Genomic DNA, 23198 nt, shown 5'->3' on the forward strand with positions numbered 1-23198 from the left:
CTCTGGGGTGATTTATGGGATTGAATCTGAACGGGTCAGTCAGAGTCAGGGTAACTCGGGGTGCCTTGTGGGATCAAACCGGATTGGGTTAGATATAGCCCGAGTCGACTCGGATGAGTCGCATTAGACTCTACTCGTGTCCTTTAAACACCGGGTCCAACTAGCGGACTACGGATACACTTTGGTAATCCGCGGACTACAAGGCCAGTCCTTAGAAAAAGAACATATTAAAAAAAAGGAAAAAAGGAAAGAAAGAAAGAAAACTCTTAGAGTTTACTAAATCTCTCTCCCTCTCTCTCACCGAAGTAAAATTCTAACAAGATAATATATGGGTTTTGTTCTATTGTCCCAATATTTCCAATCCACACAAATCCATTGGTTTTGGAATTTTCAAAATTTTGGGTACTTCCCTCACAGAAAAATGGAAAAAATAACATAGATTTTGAGTTTGGAGTTATTTTTTCCCCTTCTTGAGGGAGAAGTAAGCTGCATTTGATTTCGTTGCTTTTATTTAAGATTTTATTGAAATGGAGTGTTTTTATTGATGGGTTTTGGTTGGATTTTTCATAGGCATTGCCATTTTTTTTTTGCGGTTTTGGGTGGGTTGGCTTGTAGAGAGATTTGGTGTTTTTGGGGGTCTTTTAATGTGTTTCTCTTTTTGATTTCTGTCTTTGGGTTTTTGGTTTTCTGTTTTTTGGGCTAGTTTTGGGATTGGATTTATTGGGTTTTGGGTAGGGAAGTTGCTGTTTTTGAGGGGTTTTTGATGGGTTTTTCTGAGTGATTTCTGTTTTTGGGTTTCTCTCCTCTTTCCCGTTTCTGGTTTTTCTTTGTTTGATCAGTGGATGCTATGTGCTGGGGCCGTGGGGTTTGGATCTCACCATTGATTGTTTGATCTGTTCCTCATGCTTGTCCGTTTGGTCTTTTGGGTGTTTTGATTTTACCTTTGATTCTTCTTAATTTGCAAGTTTCTGGGTGTTTTGTGCCTTTGGGTTTGCATAATTGCTGTTTGTGCATTCATGGGTCTGTATTTGGAATTGAATGCAAGGGAGAGGATGTTTTTAAGTTATTTTCATTTTTCGTTTGTCGGAGTCCGAGGGTGAGAGAAATGGATATATGGTTTGTTGCGGCAGCTGCTGGTGCTGGATATTTAGCCAAGTACTGGAAGAATGTGGTGAAGGATAAGGAAGCTTCATCGGAATCGGACATTGGGAAATCGAGTAATGAAAAGTCCGATTTCATGCCTTTGTTGGATAATAAACAGATTGGTCAGAAGAGAGCAGGTCCTGGAAGATTGGGCTCCCATGATCGGAGCTGGATTTTTCGAAGGCGTGCCTGCAGGTACTTCGGCCATGAGTCTTCTTCGAATGTGGAAGATACGTCGTGTGTGGATGTTTCGGGTTCTTTGACAGATGAAGTCGCTTCTACTAGTGGAGTAGATGGCGGAACTTTGAGAAATTCAGGGGAATGTGATGAGCGGAATGCATTTTCTTTGTTGAGCATGCCGTCGCCACAGTTTCCTATGAAGGAAAATCATCAAGAGGGTGAGAATAAGATCAATGGAAATAGTGATTTTGCTGATATATCTGGTTATGAATCGAATGACCATGCCAATGCATTGCATTCCGAGTTTTATCAAAGAAAATTCAGCGCCGGATTTGAATTTGGCAGAGTTAGAAGCTCCCGTAATGGTAAATGGCGTCGCAGGTATTCTTCCATTAGACCGTTGAGTTCACTGGAGAGCTGTGTTGTTGCTCAGATGTATAAAGAGCATGTTGAAATGGAAGAGTATGTTTTCAGTTCACTTCAGACACCGCCATCTATGCCAAAGATGAGACCTTTTATTATAACCGATGGGAACCGTATAATCAGCAAGGGAAGTAATGATGCTTCGAGTGTGCGGTTTGATAGTCAGGACCGTTGGTTGCATGTAGAGGATAGGGTGAAATCGAGAGAGAAGGAAATTATGATTGGGATCCCGCCTCTTTCTAAAGCGGGATTGATAGAGCTTCCAAGGAAGCAGGAAAAACAGAAAGGAAAGGTGCATGGTGGACGAGCAAATGGTTATGATGCAGGCCATGTTTGTGAAAAATTACCTTCACAAGGTAGTTGCACTCTTTGCTTTGCATTTTTTGGGTAGCTAAGCATCTTGTTGAAATTGAAAATGATCATGAAGGTCATGCATTACGGGACATAAGTAGTGCCTTTTTTTTTTTAAAAAGATTTGTTTTAGTGTCATGAATTGATAGTCCATACGTGTTTGTCCAATTTTTGGTGATCCAGACTATTTTTATTTGATGGGTCTGGACATGGATAGTGATGCCTCTAAATCTCTCAGATTGGAAAGATCAATGGACTCCAGTTAGATTCTTAGGAAATAAATGAAACAACAGTGTGTAAGAAAGCCAACTATTTGATGGCCAGGAATTTTCCAATTTTGGGGCATTCCCATCCAGGTGGGGTCCATCAGATAAGCGATATGAACTACAAACCATGGCCCAACTTGTATGGATTGGTTGATTGGGATGCTAAAATCTTCGTGATGCATTAGTACACCGTTACCCTGTAATTCTGTTTTATAAGAACTGTCCTCTAGTTTCTTAGGGGGTGTTTGGATCGTAAGTTGGTTAAGATAAGCTAATTATGCCACAAGTAGCTTATCTTAACTTCTACTTATTAAGAAGATAAGTATGTTTGGTAACAACATACTTATCAGTTTCTCCTCTCTTTCGTCTCTCATGATGTCTCTCTTCAGCAACTGATGAAAAGTTAAAAAGCTAAAAAAATTAATTGAAGTGATTAAGTACTTTTAAGTAAAAAAGTTACTTATAACTAATCATAAACCAAACTTATCTGAAATAAGTCACTTATCTACTGCCGCAAATAGAAAAAGTAACTTATTTGGTGGTATCCAAATGGGCCCTAGTCTCAAAACAAGGGATCGACATATGGTTGATCTTCTAATCTTGTCCATTACCATAGATTTTCATCTCCAAACCTAACAAAAATATACTCTCTTTTTTCAATAAATGGAATTATTCATGGGTGAAATCAAAGAAACAAAACTATGGCACAGGCTAGGAGTTACCAACTACAAGTGAGTGTCTTGTGTCGTCTCTCCATCTTTGGCTGAAGGGTACCTTATTCGCTTCTCTCTAAACATTTATTTTTGATTGGTAATGAAGGATTTTGTTATAAAAAAATAAGTTACTGGCATAATAGATGAATTCACTACCCCCGGATCAGACTAAAAAAAAAAACAAACAACAACAAGAACTCAGCTCTAGAAGATAAGTCTTCTGTCTGAAATTTGAGGATTTGCACTCATTGCTCCGACCTTAGCAAGCTTGTCTGCATCTTCATTGGCCTCCCTGGGGACTCAGCTAACTGTCTGATTCATATAAAAATCCACGCCTTCCTCGATCAAGTCAGGGAGGAGTCTTCTGTCTGAAATTTGAAGTTTCTAGAAGGTTCGCGCTCATTGCTCTAACCTTAGCAAGCCTCTCAGCGTCTTCATTGGCCTTCCTGGGGACTCGAGAGAAACTTCTTTCGACAATGCCGCTGCTTTGTCAAAACCGTTGCATTGGAGTCCTTAACTAGGCCACCTACCCCTGGTAACCTGCCCCAGCGAACAACCATTAAAGTTGATGTTGTAATACCCAAAAGGGAGAGCTTTCCAGCCCGTGACACTTTTCGCATTCTGCCAGCTGAACATGATAACTTCACTCTAGCTAGAAAGCAGCATCAAGGAAGAGAAGCCCCTGAATTTAGAGTTGGACTTTGCCCACAATGTTAAAAGAGTGAAAATAAGTTTGCTATGATCTCACCAATTTCCCCTTACCATTGACTACCCTTCTGTTCCTTTCTAGCTATATGGACCACAATGTAACTTGCACCACCATACCCCAAGGCATCTCCCCAATATAGAAACCCAAGTTGCTGATGTCTAGCTATGAATAAGGTCCAACACTGTCTCTGGAAATACCCACCTCATTTCAATTTTGAAATCTCAACCTGCCAGACCTCCCTCCTAGCATAGATGGAATGGATTTTTTTAATTTTTATTGAAAGATAATATTTTGTTAAAAAGCCTGCCAAAAGGTGAAAGCAAAATAAAGCATAAAAGAAAGACAAAAACAATATACAGAAAGGGCCAAAAAAGAGTCCCCAAAACAGCCCAAACCCCCACAAGGGATCAAAGATCCCAGTGCTTTAAAAGCCCGATAGCTTTCCTAACAATTATTTGAGAGGAGACCTTGCTACTCCTAAAGCACCTGCTATTCCTTTCCAACCCGATAGACCAAAGAGCCGCAAGCAAAGCCATTCTCCATTTGAACTTATCTTTGTTACTAGAGACGCCTTCATTCCAGGAGAGAAAAAGGTCAAATACTATCTTTGGCATAGCCCATGAGATATTGAAAAATGAAAATAGTAAGCACATTGCCCCAAACCCCCTTCGAAAATTGGCAGTGAATGAAGAGGTGATCCACAATCTCTTCATCTTGCAAGGCATTAGGGATTACCATTCCCCTCTCACGTAAATTGTCGATGGTAAGAACTCTGTCTCTCCCAAGAAGCTATGCAAATGCAAAAACTTTAGGTGGAGCTCCATATCTTCACATGTGAGCTGTGTGGCTAGCACTTGGAGAAGCAAAAGAGGAAGATAATGCCATAAGGAGGGACCACAAAAAGAACCTCTCCGAACAATCTAAAAGCCACGTCGACGAATCTCTTTCCTCCAGGCAGGGGCAATTGCCTTCTAGCCGAGACATCAATCTAGCAAATTCCTTGATCTCCACATTCGAAAGATTTCAATGACACGTGGGCAACCACACAACTTGAGCTCGACCCGAGAAACATGGCCCGTAACATTTTGAATTGGACATAGGCCCTCAATTAAAGGAAACTCGATCGGAGGGCCGATTCTCCTAACCAGATGTCATCCCCGAATTGAACCTTGTCATTGCTGGTGCCGCCAACAAAGAAACCTATATGGGGCAAAACTTTACCAGCCATCCTTGCAATAGACCTCCAACCGAACGAGGCTCTGTAGGGGGAGGACTCCGTAATCCACCAACCCAAATTGGATAAACCATATTTGCCAGCAACAACAGATTCCCACAATCTCCCTTCCTCCTCCCCAAACCGCCACACCCACTTCCCCAACAGAGCCGAGTTAATATCCCCCAGCTTCCTGATACTTGCACCACCCTCTTTGAAAGGCTTGCAGACCTCCTAACACAAGAGGTGAAACTTGCCTTTTAAAGCTTCACTTTGCCAAAGAAAATCTCTCTGCAACTAGTCAATATGGGGAATAACTGATTGTGGACATCAGCAAAGAGACATAAGGTAGAGAGGAAGATTAGAAAGGGCAGATTTGATTAAGGTAATCATCCCGTCCAAAGAGAGTAACCTACTTTTTTAGGGAGACAGTTTCCTCTCCATCCTCTCAATGATTGAATCCCACAAGGTCAACAAAGGCTTCCCAATAATAGAGGAAGCCTCATATAGGAGGATGGGAACACCCCTGCTCGACACCTCATAATAGCAGCTAGCGAACTGATTTCTGCCTTCTCCTGACGAATGCCCAACATTTCAGTCTTGGACAAATCGAACGTTAGACACAAAACAGCTTCAAAGCAATGGATGATTTTACAAATGTTTTCCACCTCAGACGCCTCACAGAAAATCAGGGCGTGATCCGCAAACTGAAGATGGGAAATAGGGGTGTCATCTGCAATGGATAAAGTAGTTGATTAACCAATTCTTCTGTTGCACGACATAGATTGCACCTACCATCCCTCTTTTCTTCAGGTGATCCATTGCAAGGGTCTTATCGAGGCATGCCAACCACACAAAAGCTCTAACTTTCATCAGAACCCCCATGGATCAGACTACTAAAAAGCGAGGCTCTATGAGAGATTCCATTTTACAGCACACAAACAAGAGAATTGATACGAGAACTACAATTTGGTTATCTGAGGCTTACCTTGGAATGTAAACAATAGGATTTGACAATAGAGCCAAGCTGTAGATATCCTCATCCTTCAGGTTGCGTCTGAAAGAAAGGCACCAAGTTATCTTCCCAGCTCCAAATGGCTGAGCCAACACTATGAGAAACAAAATTCACATCGTGCATGTTATCGGCTTCCTCATACTTCATTATAAGCACCTCCTTTAGCAACAAAGTCTCTTCACTACCTAGCCTCCATTGATACTTGCACAGTAACCTGTGATTTATCATCTAGATGCTCTCGAGCCCTAGGTCATCAGTGTTCTTAGGCTTACAGACATCCTCCCAGAAAATGGATGGAATTTGTGGGAGTCTTCACAATTGTTCCATAGATATCGCTTTTGGATGGACTTGATTTGGGCCACTACCTTCACTGGACATTGGAGAATAGATAGCAAGTTTGCATCGGCAGTGAGGCAAGAACATACTTGATGAGGGTGATTCCTTCCCTCCTGAAGAGGAGAAGCTTCCTTTACAAGAGGCGAGCTTCCTCTTGTATCATTCTATCATCCCATCCCAAATTCTTGCACCAGTTCTTACGTTGAGGAGCGGATGGAATGCCCATGTGAATTAAATAATCAATAGAAAGGATGAAACCCCACAACCAATCTCCTTCGCTATTGCAGACACACAGGTAGAATCAAAATTCACTCCTGATATGCTACTTTTGGAGAGCTTAACCTGCAGCTTGGATACCACTTCAAAACAGAAGGAGAATGTCTCTGTGATTTTTTACCTCCCTGATTGAACCATCCCCAAGACAACAATGTATTGTCCATATATTGAATGTGAGTAACCTTAGCCGCTACATTTCTACCAAACATTCATCTGATTAGATCGCTCTAGCCAACTTCTAAAGCATTCTGGACAATGCTTCTCCAACTCTAGAAAAGAGGAGCAGTTGGGGATAAGGGGTTGTCCTGAGGATGCCACATTCTTTGTTGAAGTAGCTCTTAGGAGACCCATCGATGAGAGTCGCGAACCATGATGAAGATATATAGGCCTTTTGATTTATTCCTGCCATTTCCTTCGAAATCTCATGCAACCAAGTAAGAAAATTAATATTTCCAATTAATGCTGTCATAAGCTTTCGCAAACTCCACCTTGAAGAGAAAGCACTTGTATCCTTTCCTTTTGTATTCATCCACAAGCTTGTTTCCAATGAAGGGCCATCCGAAACCAATCTTGCTGGAGTGAACACACTTTGGGACACCAAAATGAAACCATTTATCACTCTTCTCAATCACACAACTATAGTCTTGTTAATTTCGCTGATGAGACTGATACACATATAATCAGAAACATACTCTTCACCCTCTTTCTTCAGGATCAGAGAGATGAAAGATGCTTCAGGAGATTTGGCTACTTCTTCTTGCTCATCTAACTCTGCGCCAGAACAGCCATTAGATCCTCTTTGATCACCTCCAAGTAGTGCTAAAGGAATACCAAAGGAAAGCCATCCAGCCCAGCAGCCCTGCCCCCTTTTGCGTTGAAAATGATAGCCCTGACGCCCTCTTCCTTGAACACTTCTTCAGGTCCATTGCTTGCTTAGTATTGATAGAATCAAATTGCACTTCCCCCAGAGGGGAACTCTTTGGAAAAAGCAAAATGGAAAAATTGACAACAATCGCATCTCCTTGCTGAATAGAAGCCCAAGATCCAGTTAGCTTTGCTGTGCATGCTAGCGATCTTATGGCAGTAGGCCGTGTTATTATCCCCCTCCTTGATTTGCTTATCGTGCTAGCTTTGCATCCAGTGTTTCTTTTCCCTTCTTACCAATGCTTCTGATAACTCAGCGGTCTGCTCTTTCTACTTGTAGCTTCTGTTTATAGAGAACCTTAGACTTGCTTCCTCTCTTTCCAGATCAACCATCATCCGCTGTAGCATGTACATGTAAGATTGCTTTCATGTACTTAAGGTCTCTGAAGACCTCATTGTGGACTTTCAGCTTCATTGTCAACAGCCTGTGCTTATCATTGAACCAATGACCAGTGTTACCAAGAGGATGGAAAAAAAGACCACCTAATCCGCATTGGAGGGATGAAATTGGAGTGATCCAACCACATCGACTCAAAATGGAACGGCTTCGGCCCCCATGACTCCATTTTGGTAGCTAGGAAAATTGGCTTATGGTCCAACATTCTGTTGTGCAAATCGCCCTGATTAGCTTCTGGGAAGGTTGAGGCAGGGACCACTTGCCTTTGACCGAATCCACCTTCTTGAGAGACTCAAGAGTCCCAGACCACCCCAATCTGCGGTGACCGTCATTTCTCCTTGATGCATGTATGCCCAGCCCCTGTAATTGTTGGTTCAGTGACAATCCGGCATGTGCATCCGATCCTGGTTGCTTGTTTGGTGGGCCTCACTGTATGGTTGCTTTGGTTCACTCATTTGGTGAACCAGAGCAAGCAAAAAATAAAAAGATCTTTTATATATATATATATATATATATATATATATATATATATGCTAGTTTCATATGCTGCCCACCTCTCGAGTGGACTGGGGTCAGGACATCGACAGGGTGGGTCCTGCCTCATGGGTGGTTTGGATGTTCATTGGCAGAGCTAGCTTGCCATGTGCATCACATAAAGGGGCTAGACTATAAACACCTGGGGGATCAAACTAACATGAATGGATATGTATGTGCAAGATGCACTTGTATAGACCTCTATATTTCTCTCTTTCAAGGATACAGTTTAAACAAAAAAGAAGATTATGTACACATCGCACCCCCTCATATTTATTTTTTATCAGAAGACTCACATGCAAACATTGTATGTTAACACAATTAAAATGCCCAAGTTGAAATAGAAATGTCATGTCTCTACATGAAATGCTGCTTTATTTTTGAAGCTCGCCATGATCCAAACCCATATCCGTTAACTTATATAACTGTCCTTTGTTTATTAATATTTGCTCCTTTCCTAACAATAACATTCCACCAGGATCGCCTGATGGGATTGGGATGTACCTGTTTTGTCTTGGGATTGGCATTGGTGTTATGTATACCACTCTATCGAATAAAAGAGAAGTAGACAACTTGAATGAGTTGTTGAAACAAACCCAAAACCTTGTGCAAGATTTACACGAGGAGCTAGAGATGAAAGATTTGATGACGGTGAAGGAGCTAGTGAATGAAGCTTGTGGATTCGAAGAAATTAGTGATCCTTCTGCTGAAATCAAGGGATCAATCAGCCCCCACTCGTATCCGGCTCAAACTATATATTCCCCTGACCAAGAACCTGATGAATCTATCCCATCCGATGATAACAGGGAGCATGCTCAGGAGGGAGAGAACTCAGATTCTATGAGTAAAATTGAGGCAGAGCTTGAAGCTGAATTGGAGAGATTGGAAATGAACATGAATGCTTCTAGTCTAGAGAGAAGGTTGTCTGATCTCGGTGAGGTAAGCTTCATTTTAGAAGTTGGAAGTATTTTTTTTTTCCCCAATTTTTTTCACAAAATCTACAATTTAGTTTTCTTAGAGATCCAAATGTGAGGAAACAATTATTAGCATTTCTACCTTCAAGATTCCAAATGATTATTTTAGTGTTTCAACAATATTTTCACAGTTCTGTGGTTATGCAATGGGTCACACGCGTGAGCTCACACACACACACACACACACACACACACTAGTCTCCTTACATACCCATTGGATTGGTATTTTATTCAGGAGAAGTTCTCAAATCCAACTGGTTGGGCCACAACTTACCATCCATCCTGTGGATAACTTCCAACCTTATGTGTGTGCGGCATCCAACCCGTCCAGCAGGTTGGCCCATCTTTAGGATCACTTTCCAAATATTAGCAACATACACTCATCTAGTGAATCACACTTGTATTTTGTTATTTATCAATGGACACACATTGTTTTCTATGGTGTGGCCCACCTGATGAGTGGATGGGGCCCATTTTTGCAAAAAGTGATCTTCTTTGTGGGGTCAACCTGTTGGAAGGGTTGGATATTGCATGCACATGATAGGTTGGAAATTAATCACTAGGTGGATGGTAACTTATTGTCCAACTGTTTGGATTCCAGACCTTATCTTTATTGAGAACTGATGGTTTTAGGATCATTATCTTGGTTTAATTGCTATTTTACAGAAAAAGACACTGGAATTAGTATACTGGAAACATTAATATTCAAATCAAGGTGTTCTGTATCGGTAACGGTGGCCGTAACGGCCACCACCGTTACCTTTACGATACGGGTCATAACGGCTGTTACGGCCCCCGTAACGGCCATTACGGTCTCTTTTTTTTTTTTATTGAAAAGAATCCTGAAAAACCTGTATTTGCCCCGTAATGTTGCTTAAAAAGTACGAAAAATCTGTATCTGCCCCATAACAAACAATTATGGGGCTGTTATGGCCTTTATAGGGGACGTAAAGTGCCGTAAACGGCAATTACAAGTCATTTTTTTTTCCCATAATGGCTGTCACGGCCGTTATGACCCCGTAACGTATAACGGTTGCCACCGTTATCTTTACATAACAGCCTTCACGGCCCTGTAACGGCCTTTACGGTACGCCATGATTCAAATAGTATATTCAACTGCTTCCTATTTAGCCACATCTTTTGTGTATTTCATCTTATAAGTATTCAGTCTTGTAATGATGTTGGGGTGTGTGTGTGTGTGTGTGTGTGTAAAAAAAAAAAAAACAGTCTCGTATGGATCTTCTAGGAATGCTGATGTCCTCAAATGTGCAATAATTAATGTTTCACAGCAGTGTTACAAATAGTGATGCCTCTTTTTTTTTGCAGTACAGTTCAACATCAGTGTTTTACAGGGTGTTGCAATGAGAACTTGGTGTTTTTCATTGCTTTACATGGGTACTGCAATTTGCAATTGTGGGCCATGATAAACCTCCTAGCAATGTGGTATTGTTTCAGCCACTGGTAACTTTGCTTATGTCTCTCCATTGAGGTGTCCATGGGCTTGTGTAGTGTGTATCATCATCATAGACTTGTTCTGGCTATTTGGGTCAGTTTTACAAATCATGTGTCACCAATCATTCCTATCCAAATCTTTACTAATCATTGCTATTTGGAACCCCATTTTCGGTAAGCCAACAATCCTTCATGTCCCTTTTGCCACATCTATCTAAGACCTTTTAGATCTTCCCTTCATCCTCCTTGATGGCCCTAGAATGCTATTTAAATTTCCCTGCTTACATCCTGATTTTGTAGCACATGGAAGCTTTTGGTCTATGATTCTTAAAAATAAGGGTTATTATTTCTTATCTTTGCAAATAACTAATAGGGTATTTGCAAATACCCACATAGAAATAATATGTTTGCAAATAACCACATCGTTAATTCATGGTTATTGCACGTACTCACTTTTGGTTAGTTTTTTCTAATGGCTGATAACTTTCTTTCTTTCTTTCCCTTTTACCCCCTTCATATTTTGAAGAAAATGATGAAACTATCCCTACCCTAAACCTCTCTGCAACTAAAAAGAATAAAGAAAAAAAACCCAATTAAAAGTATTATGTGGTATGTTCCATAAGGAGAATTAAAGGATTTATATTCTTCCCGTGGAGGAGAATTTTGTTGTATGTTCCATATGGGCATTTTGTCATTTTCTAATGGTTGCCAACGGAAGTTATGAAAAACTAGCAGAAAGTGGGTATTTACAATAACGCCGAATAGCAATGTGGTTATTTGAAAACCATATATTTTTATGTGGGTACCCTACTGTTGACATGGGAATCTGTAAAAACCCCTAAAAATAAATACGAGAAGAGGCGCATTGTTTCCATCTTGCAGGCGGAAGCATTGATCCTCACTGTTTGAATATTGGAATGTCTTTGGTGAGTCGGTGACACAAACAAAATTTAAAATTTAGAGTACCCGACAATGTATTGTATCTACTTGTAAAATTTAATTCCTATTAATATTAGTAGATGACTGCCTTCTATTACGTTATCACTAAGACAAGCCAGAGTTTGCCTGGATAAACTTGGTGAGAGTCAGAGACTTGGAAGCACTCCCTCATATGCTGGCTTGGCTTAACGATTGTCAGGTTGTGAGGATTTTTGTCTTTTTCCTGGACACTGGTGCAATCCGGGCTTCTTGCTCGAACCAAGTGCAACAGGAGTGTTGTATGGAAATGCAAATTCCAAGCATACGACAAACTTGATTTGTTAGATTGCATGTATGTGATTGGAGAAACTGTAGCTACCAGAAGTGATAGGCAAGGGAAGTGGTTGTAGGAGAGAACAGCAATGATGACAAAAGGTTAGAAATGAGGATGCATTTGGTTGCACCATGCTACTATTATATTGACACATTCAGTGGTCTAATGAAGTGGAACCGAAATTGTAATTCCCTTGTAGTCGTATTTGTGGGACTGGATCCCTTTTTTGTCGACGATATTTGCACAATTTTTCTATGTTGCTCCCACTTCGAATCACGGTTCGGTCTCACACTTCCGCTCATGCTTCCTAACTGTTTGTATGTGAAACATTTTGAAACAGCGCCTCCCCACTCCATAATACCCGAATCCACAGCCGCTTTGCTTCACTCTTCGTGCAACTACACGATGATATTTTACTGAAGAGAAAATAGAGGAAAAGATACAAAATCCGTTGAGGCAAGGGTAAGAATTGCTATATAAATAAAAGATCTATTGACCTCTTAGCCACAGAATCATCAATATAATTAGCCTCTCTAGCGACCAGATGATTTTTGATTCCCGTGGGCCGGTAATGCATCTATAGGTTGTTTAAAGATTTAGTTGCAAGATCCTTCTAACTAGCTGGAGTTTCATGAGAGGAGTCATCTAACAACGGAGTTAGGAACTTCCTTCATCGCTATTATTCCAAAGGTTTCTGGGGCGGATTGCTTGAACGACTTTAGGCCAATTAGCTTGATTGGGGGGGCATATAAGATTCTTGCAAAAGTGTTGGCACTCAGACTTAGAGTAGTCTTGGATTTTGTTATATCTTAAGAATCAAGGAGTATTTATTGCAGGCAGACAACTTTTGGATAGTGCATTAATAGCTCACGAGTGTGTTGACTCCCATTACAAGGAAGGTGTGAAAGGATTAGTGTGCAAACCGGATGTAGAAAAGGCATGTGATCATGTCAACTAGAAATTGTTGGACTACTTGCTATGTCGAATGGGATATGGGTTGAAGTGGAGGGGTTGGATGAGGGTGTGTAATTGATCGGCCAAATTTCAGTTTTGGTTAATGGTTCCCCTAAAGGCTTCTTCAGTTCATCGATGGGTATTTGGCAGGGGGATCCCCTCTCCCCCTTTTCGTTTATTGTGGCTGTGGAAGCACTAAGCAGGATGTTAGACAAAGGTTGCATGTATCATTTACGATTTCAGGCCGAGCAATGTAAGCGCCCCAATCTCCCATCTCTAGTTCACTGACGATACTATACTTTTTTTTGTGAAGCAAGTGAAACTATGGTGGATAAATTAAGAATGATTATTTTGTACTTTGAAGTGGTCTTGTGTTTGAAAATAAATATTGCAAAAAGTGAAATGTTGAGGGTGCATATGTTTAAGGGGGAAGTTGAACAGATGGTGTCGATCTTCGGGTGTCGAGCGGGGTTTTTTCCTTCTACTTATCTTGGGCTCCCCCTCTGTATTGGGAAGCTGGCAAAGCACTTGTGGGATGCGGTGGTGGAGAGATTCAAAAGAAAGCTCTCTAATTGGAAAGTCCTCTCCTTTGGTGATCGAATCACTCTTATTAAAGCAGCATTGTCAAATCTCCCATTATATTTCATGTCCCTATTTAGCTGCTGTAGAAACATGACAAATGGCGAAGTGGAGGAGTTTGTGAGGCTTCTCGATTGACTCTTAACCTTTGTATGTTGGCAAGGGATGAAGGGGACAAAATGCTTTAGCTAAAGGAAAAGTTTGGTTGCTTTTCGGTTTGGTCCTTCTATGTTCTCTTGCGGCACTCAGACAAGGACAACTTCTCGGTTTGGTCCTTATATGGTCACAGACTTGTGGCCTTCGGATGAGTAGTCAGAAGAGGCAGAGTCCTTACTATTGACAACCTCCAATGACAATCAATGGTGTTACCTAATGTGTGCGTGATGTGAATGGCACACACCTAGATGGTGGATTATCTCTTCATCCATTGCCCATTTGCTAGGGTAGTGCATAGTAGTTTTTTTAGAATCTTTAACATGTCTTGGGTGACGGCCGAATTGGTTGGGGAGCTATTCTTGTTATGGCATGGGGTGGAGCTGGGAAGAATGTAACAGTTACGTGGAGATTGGTTTTTCTAGCTTCCTTATGGGCTAGGGGTGGTCTTCTTAAAGGCTCATATTCTTGCGGTTGAGTGGGCTTCTTGTATTAAAGTTTTGGAAGACTCTCTCTCCGCTTCGTGATTCATGCTTCCTGCAACTATAAGGTTTAGAATAAAGAATAATTCCAAGAAGGAAGACATCCACCCGCAGCCCAAGCTATCTCAAAGGATGATTCCCCTTCTACAATAAGAGAGCCTTCCTCAACTAACAAAATATGATACCTCGGACTGGGTCCAAATTGCAGTTTTGTTACTTTCAAATTGGATATGAAAGGAAACTGCAATTCGAGGCTGCTTCGAGGCTGCTTCCTGATTGTGAATACTTGGAAATGTCATTAATTTTTTGTCACTTCCTCTTTTGATTAAACTGAATGTTCACCTCTGATGACATCACTTCTTGATTAAACCGAAACATCTAGGAATTGCGAAATTCGAATGCGGGAGTGGCACCTTAAGTGAAAGCATGCTACAACTATTTGTAGGACTGATGGACTGCATGGTTGATTTTTCACCAGTGCCCAGTTGAACAACTATAGCAAAATGTCTGGTTAGTGCCCATAAGTTGATGGCAGCTGCCAATCGCAGCCAGTTAGGCTTGTTTCTAGAGAAGGAAAATCATTAGTAGAAGTGCTTTCCAGGGAAGGTGTTTCTAAGCCATCACTTGTCATTGGAGACGGTTATCCATTACTTCCGTGAATAATTTCTCCCTCCTTTTTTATGAAATTTCTTTTATTATCGTAAAAAAAATTTAAAAAAGAAAAAGGGTGCCCAGAAAGAACTTCAAACTACAAGAAAAGTGTGCCGTGTCACATGGTGAAGAATGGCTATTTACTATCTTAGTAAGTGATGGTGGTAGAATAATGATCCAACCACATCTTCTCAAACAATTCCTAACCACGAGTTTTCATTTCCTTACCCATTTTGTCAATTCTGATGTGTGTGGACCTGCTTCTGTGAATTCAATATCTGATACATGTTCTTTGAGGCATTTATTGGTGATTTTTCTAGAAACACATGGTTATTTGCTGATAGCAAAAGCGGCAAGTAGTTTTAAGCAATTCAATGCTATAATCAAAGCTCAGTTCAAGGGTATAGCTCCCCTGCCTTTCGAGGAAGCTGCTTGCTTGCTGAAAAATTCCCGCATGGCCCTTATAGTTAGTGACACAGTCTTAAATAGTAGGAGCTTTACTTCTATTTCTTTCCCAACAACTGCTAGCTGTTTTCAGAGTTGATCAAACTTCCTATTTGACTCGATATTAGTTGTCCTCTAGCCTATGTATTCTCAGCAAAGAAATCCCATTTCCTTTGGTGATCCACATAGGAGAAATCTTTGCTGTTCCTCGAGTTATGAACGTGGAACATTTTGCAGTCTCTAAGTTCTTAAGATGATTAAACAAAGTCTTGTTGTCGAGCACTGACAAGGGTTGCTGAAAGATTGGTTTTGCTTCTCACTGAGCAAAAGGGCATTCCCTACATTTTATTAGATGTTGTTGTTGTTTGAAATTTTGTTTTTGTTTGAAATTTTAAAATTCAAGATATGGTAGTGTACAGGTCTGTGTTGGGCTTTTAAAATCTAAAGTTGATAAAGGGATCTTGATGGAAAAACCGACCAAAGGCATGAGGGTCTACACCGTCCAAATTTTTGAGAATGCTGTTACACTCAAGGTTTGCTAGGAATGGAGAGGGGAATGATGAAGTGCTGGACATTACATCACAACTAGAGTGCTGCTGAGGATGCTTCTCTACTGTAATCATGGCATGTACCTGAAGTCCACACTGCCCCAGTAGTGGGATCCAATGAAGATGGATTACAACCCAAAGTTATGGAGAAAGTATGATCCTAAATGGTGATTGCGGGACAAAATGGACAATGAGAATGAAAAGCGGTTGCTGGTCCATAGTTCAACAAACGAATGTTCATTAATCAGAAAGTCAGGATTGTTGGATCGATCTGGTTTTGGAGCTACAGCCTCTATGGTGGGTTCCACTATTTGGATGTTTCAGATTTGAGCTACATGCCATGTACGACAGGGGAGACGTAGCACTGTAGTTGTGTATGTAATGCCCAGCACCGCATTATTTCCTTGTTGGAGAGAAATGGTCTCTCAACCACTTGCCTTTAGTTTCAAACTCTAGAATTCTTACCTGCTGGAAAACATTTCTCTATGTGATATGGAAGTAATCAATGAACCTATGACACAGCATTGAATTACACAAGCTACGCAGCTGGAAGCAGTGTGACAAATATCGCCAAGATTTTCAAAATTTTGTGGTAATGTCCGAATGAAATACACCAAGGGCCTGTTTGATTTTCCATGTTACATGTAAATATTTGTAAATAATTAGTTATTACTTTTTCACCTGGTTTGAAAATGCATGTGTATTTGTGCTTCGAAAATCGGTCCAAAAGTGGTGGCTTAAATTTTGTGGGTCCCACCATGATGTATATGACATGTCCGCACCATCCATCCATTTAATCAGAACATTTTAGGGGATGAGCTGAAAAATGAAGCAGATCCAATGCTCAAGTGGCCCACACCAACGGAATCAGTGGCCATAATACGTCCACCGTTGAAAGTTATTTCCTTCACGGGGCCCACTTGGATGTTTATTTTTCATCTAACCAGTTCACAGGGTCACATAGACATGGATAAGGGGAAAACACCAATATCAGCTTGATCCAAAACTTCTAGGCCCTCCAAAAAGTTATTGACGGTTGGTGCTTGATTCCCACTGTTTCCTGTAGTGTGGTCCACTTGAGCATTGGTTCGGCCTCATTTTTCAGCTCATGCCCTAAAGTCAGCTGGCATAGTGGATGGACTGTGTGGATAAGCCACATACATCACGGTGGGGCCCACATTTAGTTCACAGGTTCCTCGTTTTTAGCATTCAAAAAGTAAGTGTCGCTGTCTGCATTAGGAAAGATGTGGTAATTAAAGTAAATAATTATTACCCATTTACATGGTAATTACGGTCAACGCGGAAAATCAAACGGGCCCTAAACGATATTATCATGAGATTTTCAAAATCTCTGAAGGTTTAAGATATCACGTTTTTATCGTGATATTAATGCAAAAAATAGTAACAGCATCATGAAATTTGTTGTATAATTTTTTTTTTTTAATGACGATAGGGTGTCCCCGCCCCTTTTTAAGGTGAGACTATTATTTAATGTAATATATTATATAATTATATTATATTATTAAAATTAAAATTTAGTTAATAATGTATAATAAATATTTCTAAATATTTTTACTTTTGGTGAGATTTTCCTGATAATATCCCGAGAAAACCCTCAAAATTTGAAAATCTCCTGAGAAATTTCTGAAAACAAGATTTGCAACATGGCTTGAAGCAAACTGCTACAGCATAAATTAGAAGTACCCACCTCTTTTTTAAATTGAAATCTCATTACTATGATATGTCTGGACATTTCTAGCAAAACAAAGGAAGATAGTTCTCCCATATGGAGGTTCTTTTTACAGAAGATTACAAGTTGGCCTTTAATGAAGCCAAACTATGATGCCTTCTAGCTGGGGAAGACTCAGATCTAGAGCAGAATATTTTAAAATGGGCAAAGAATCATTTCAGTGGCCTATTTGATTCTTTACGAAGTGACCTGAATTGGGCTAACCCAATGCCCTTTTGTTTTCCCTTTCCTTTTCTATTCCTTTTGAATAACATGCATGTATGCTTCAGCTTTGCAGCAGAAAAGACAACTATATTCATATTCTACATGCGTGAGATTCAAATTGTCCATCAGGTGGGGCCTGAAATGTACACCTAAGCCAAAACCCAAAAGATCAGCCCAGTTCATTTATCAGATGGCTTGCGGTATATGAAACAAATGAAAGCCTAAAACAAAATTTTCTAGCCATTCATTTGTCTTGTATTCTGTGACCTGATGGACAGCTTGGGTTTTTACTGCATGTGCTGGCATGTACATTGGGCTGAGGTCTGTCTAGAATTAGCAGACTGATGTAACCTTGTATCCTGGTTTTTGAATGCTGCTGCACTGGTATTATGTTAACAACTGGCCCTGTGCACCGGCAATGTGTGAATTTCTTCTATTGAGTCATGGGGCGGGAACCATCTGTTTGTGGGCCTTCTTATTCAATGTTCTTTCCATTTGCTTAAAATTTGGTCTTCCTATGGGGTCCATGTGCTGCATGTTGGCATCCAAACCGTCCAACAAGTGTGCCGCACCGTGATGATGAGACTTCCTAAAAATCAAGCTGATCCAATCATCACTCAGGTGGGTGACACTGTAGAAAACAATGTTGAACTCCACAAAAAGCCTACCAATTCAAATTGCAGGGCCCACCCGATGTTGGGTTGGCCTGGTTTTCAGTAGGCCATCATCACGGTGAGCCACCTGTTGGACAGGCTGGATGTCGTTCGCACAGCACGTGGACACGCGTGCACACATTGATCTTCTATGGTTGTCACAAGTGCAGTTTAATTGAGTTTTTCATTTGGAATATCTGGTTGCAGCTTGATCCGGACCTTGTAGCGGATGTTGTTCATGGAGAACTGAGAGCAGACATGATGAATGGCGGTACTGACTCTGACAACCATGAAGAAACGAATGGCAGCTCCACTGCTCACACGCAGCCTGCCAACTACGCTGTCTCACCCACAGAGCTGAGCCTGCGACTACATGAGGTCATCCAGTTGAGGCTAGAGGAACGGATCTCAGAGCTCGAATCAGCACTCCAAGACAGCCAGAAGCGGCTGCGCTTCGTGGAAGCCGAGTGGATGAACTCTCAGAGGGGCTTATCGAACAGTGATGTAGGATCTCCATCCACCCAAGAGAGCCTGACCATGATCGAACACGGCGATGCCATGGCCCACCCCTTGTTTCTCAATCTATCAGGGGACGCGCTGAATGCATACAATGAGGCTTACATGGAGTTCATGGGGATAGAGACGGATGAAGAGCGGTCACTGTCCATGATCAATGGAAGTAGGGAGATCAATGGTGGGCACGATCCAGCGGGTCAGATTGGTGGGGCACGAAATGGGTCATTGCCATATCTTGAAATAAGTCAGAGGGAGCCAGTCAACATTGAAGTGAGCGAAGATGAGGACAACAACAACGACGATGAAATCGGTAAGCTGTTGATTAAGCAAATTGTAGAGAAAACAAGGCAAGGTTCACCAGTTGTCCTAAATGCTCAAAGAATGCTATTTTCAATGGATGAACAGCTACCATTTGAATGAATTTCTTTTATTTTTTGCCATAGCATGTATTCCTGGTTTATTTTATTTTATTTACATGTGCATAGCTTGGATTCTTCTATGGGCACGTAATCCATGAAATCATATAATTCACACCATGCCACGATGATTTCAGGACTCGGGTCTGAGACAACTCGTCTGGGTTGACTTGGATTCGGTGCTACATGATCTGGTTTGATACCATGACTGACCCTTGAGTGATCCTCGACTAGGGATGCAATTTGGGTTAGGGTTCGAACCCAACTTGTCAAGGTCCTCAGGTTGGAAAATCCCAACCCAATTTGAATTAGGGTTAGGTTTGGGTTTGGTGAATTTGGGTTGGGTTGGGAATGCTTGTGTGTATTTGGGTCAGGTCAAGTATAGATGACCTTGGGTTGGACTCTGGGTCAGGTCAGGTCGTGGGTTGGGTCCTCTTGAGGTTGGGTTGACTCTCAAGATGGCGTGCCGAAATTACCCCACTACACCCGACTTGGGCAAGTCATGACTCGAGATTGGACAAGTTGATCAGAGTAGCGGATGTTCGGTGCAAGTGCATGGCAAATTACAGTTATGTTAGTAAGTGCATGTGCATGGCAAATTACATTTATGTTTTAATTATGGATTGAGTGATGTGATTACAAAACTAAATCACAGCTGAAACATGAAAATTATTGGTTTTCTCAACTCAACCACATAAGGTAAAGAAGAGCCAATTCACTTACCTAGATGGTTTGCTGATATACCTGTAGAGCTGGGCACAGGATAACTTGACTTGGCAAACTCGATTCATCCGACTCGTTCAGATCAGACTTGATCTGAACTGAGTGGGTGAGTCCATCTGAATTGAGTTGACTTCGTCCAATCCGAACTCAAACTGAGTCGAGTCACCCAGTAACTCGACTTGACTCAACCTGAATCCAACTCGGTATTGACTAGACTCGATTCGAAACTCAGCCCATACATATATATTAAAAAAAACTCAGATCTGGCATTTCATATTTGAGATGCCGTGTTGTTGATGGAGGCTTCAATATTGGCAAGTGAATCTAGGTTTTGAGTTGTGATTTCGGCGAATCTAGGTTTTGAGTTGTGATTTCAGCTAGTGGATACCCGCTGCACCCGACCTGACTTGGTACTTGTGACCGGGTCGGATGTGGTCCAGATTAGTCCAGGCCAAACCCTGACTTAGATTGGGTCAGGCATGTTCGACTCAGTATCGAGTCAGGCCTATTTTAAAATTGGATCGAGTCAGGTTAGCCCTAACTTGGTCCGACTCGGCTCGATGCCTAGCTCTAGATACTTGTAACCTCAAGCACGGACAAGAGCAGGGCCTTCTCTCTCTCTCTCTCTCTCTCTCTCTCTCTCTCTCTTCATTGTTGCGCATGCATTTACTCTTCTCTCTCACTTTCTCTCTCCTCCCTCTCTCTCTCTCTCCCCTCTTCATTACCGTGCACACACAAGAGTGGACCTCTTATTCTCTTCACGATCATGTGTACACATAGCCCCCCCTCACACACACACACACACACACACACACACTCTCTCTCTCTCTCTCTCTCTCTCTCTCTCTCTCTCTCCCCTCCCCTCTTGTATCATATCTCGTCTCTTTGCTCTCTCGATCTCTCTCTCTCTCTCTCTCTCTCTCTCACCTAGCACCACCCTTCTCCATTTCCATAAATAGGGGAAATGGAGAGGTGGTAGAGTATGGGACAATAGAAGAGGAGGTGAGATATCGGGTAGTAAAGTTGCTAGGTTGTAGGTGGGCCCCATTAAAGGTTGCCCCTCCCAACATGAATCAATACATGTGTTCAACATTTCCCACTCAACCCCGTAGTGGGAATATAATATTATAAGGTTCACTTTGATAAGTAATGGACTCTTCAGAAGAGCTAGATCGGGACCTTCTCGGTTGCAGCTATTCTCAGAAACAACGTTATGGCCGTCTCCTTCCTCATTTGTTTGGTCTACAGTCCTACCAACAAGGCAATTAGGAAAGATTTCTGGGACAAATTGACTGCTGTCAGAACAAGTTTCGATGGCCCAGTGTGCTTCGCGGGGGACTTCAACACCACCAGGTTTGCTGAAGAGGAGACGAATGGTCTCAAGATCAAATCCGATATGAGAGCCTTCTTCGACTGGATTGATGGCAACGGTTTGGTAGACATTCCTTTAATCGGATCCCAATTTACCTAGACTAACGGGAGGCTCTCCCCAATCCTGTCCAGATTAGATCACTTTATTCTTTCTCCCGAATGGTTAGAAATCCTCCCTTCCTCTTCTCAATTGGTCCTCCCTAGAACTGCCTCCGACCACTAGCCCCTGCTCCTATCTGCTGAGGAGGTAGACTGGGGACCAAAACCTCTTAGATTTGATATTTCTTGGTTCCATGTTGCAGGCTTTAGGAAGATGGTGTCTGACTAGTGGAGAGACTTTCAGACTTACGGCTTTGCTGGTTATAGATTATGCCACAACCTCAAGCTCTTGAAAGGAAAACTTAAACAGTGGAATCAGAAGGAACGATGTAACAGAGAAGCGGAAATGGACTCGATCTTAGCTGAATTGCAACAAATTGACGTTTGTGCTGAAGATAGCTCAATGACGAAAGAGACCCTATCTAAGAGAATTCAACTCATCCAATCCTTATCAGCCAAAGTTCTGGAAAGAGAAACTTCGTGGAGACAAGAATCTTGATCCAAATGGATCAAGGAAGGAGACAGGAACACGAAGTACTTCCATAGTATTGCCAACATGCACGCTAGGGCCAACAAAATCAGCGGTATTGTTGTCAATGACACTCGGATAGATGACAGAGACATGATCACTTGCGAAGCTATTTCCTACTTCAAAGGACTTCCTCACAGTGATGGTTGGACCAGACCTCGGCTGGATAATCTGCCTTTTCAGCAGATCAGTGAAGCAGACGCTGCATACCTGGAAACTTCTTTCTCCTTAGAAGAAGTCAAGAACGCAGTGAGCGCTTTAGGAGGTGACAAAGCCCCCGGTCCTGATGGCTATCCAATCCAGTTCTACCAAGCCTTCTGGGATCTCCTACAGGAAGATGTGATGTTTTTCATCAACGAATTCCATGTCAGAGGGAGGTTATCAAACAATATTGTGGCAACTTTTATTGTTATGATACCCAAGTTCTCTGGAGCATCAACGTTCAACGAATTCAGACCGATCAGCCTCATCGGAAGCTTGTACAAAATTCTGGCTAAGGTCCTTGTTACTCGTCTGCAGAAGGTCATTGGGTCAATTATCACTCCCAACCAGTGTGCTTTCATCTTGGACAAACAGATAGTCGACTGGGCTCTCATCACAAATGAATATCTTGATACCAACTATTGATCAAAGTAGAAATACATATTTTGTAGCCTAGACATCGAGAAGGCTTACGATCATGTCGAATGGGATTTCCTTATATACATGATGAAGCGCATGGGCTTTGGCAAGATCTGGAGGAATTGGATAAGTGAATGCATAGGCTCAGCATAATTTTCGATTATTCTAAATGGATCTCCGAAAGGCTTTTTCAAAAGCACTCGTGGCCTTAGGCAAGGAGACCCGCTGTCCCCATTTCTTTTCCTTATAGTTGGCGAGGCCCTGTCTAGGATGCTGCATAAAGGTTAAGCTGAAGGCATCCTCAGGGGTGTTCAGGTGAAAGGGATGTCAGCTCCGATTTCACATGT

At 41.7% G+C, this 23198-nt stretch overlaps 1 protein-coding gene across 1 annotated transcript; it reads left to right on the top strand.

Moving 5' to 3' along the window:
• The first annotated feature begins 290 nt into the window (after positions 1 to 290).
• Positions 291 to 19535, top strand: LOC131219354 (uncharacterized). The gene is made up of 3 exons (XM_058214440.1): positions 291 to 2102; positions 8959 to 9419; positions 18784 to 19535. The coding sequence occupies exons 1-3, from the start codon at positions 1106 to 1108 to the stop codon at positions 19510 to 19512; spliced, it is 2187 nt and encodes a 728-aa protein (XP_058070423.1). The 5' UTR covers positions 291 to 1105; the 3' UTR covers positions 19513 to 19535.
• Positions 19536 to 23198: the final 3663 nt, after the last annotated feature.

The sequence above is a fragment of the Magnolia sinica genome, chromosome 11 (genome assembly GCF_029962835.1).
Source record: "Magnolia sinica isolate HGM2019 chromosome 11, MsV1, whole genome shotgun sequence".
NCBI classification, from domain to species: Eukaryota; Viridiplantae; Streptophyta; class Magnoliopsida; order Magnoliales; family Magnoliaceae; genus Magnolia; species Magnolia sinica.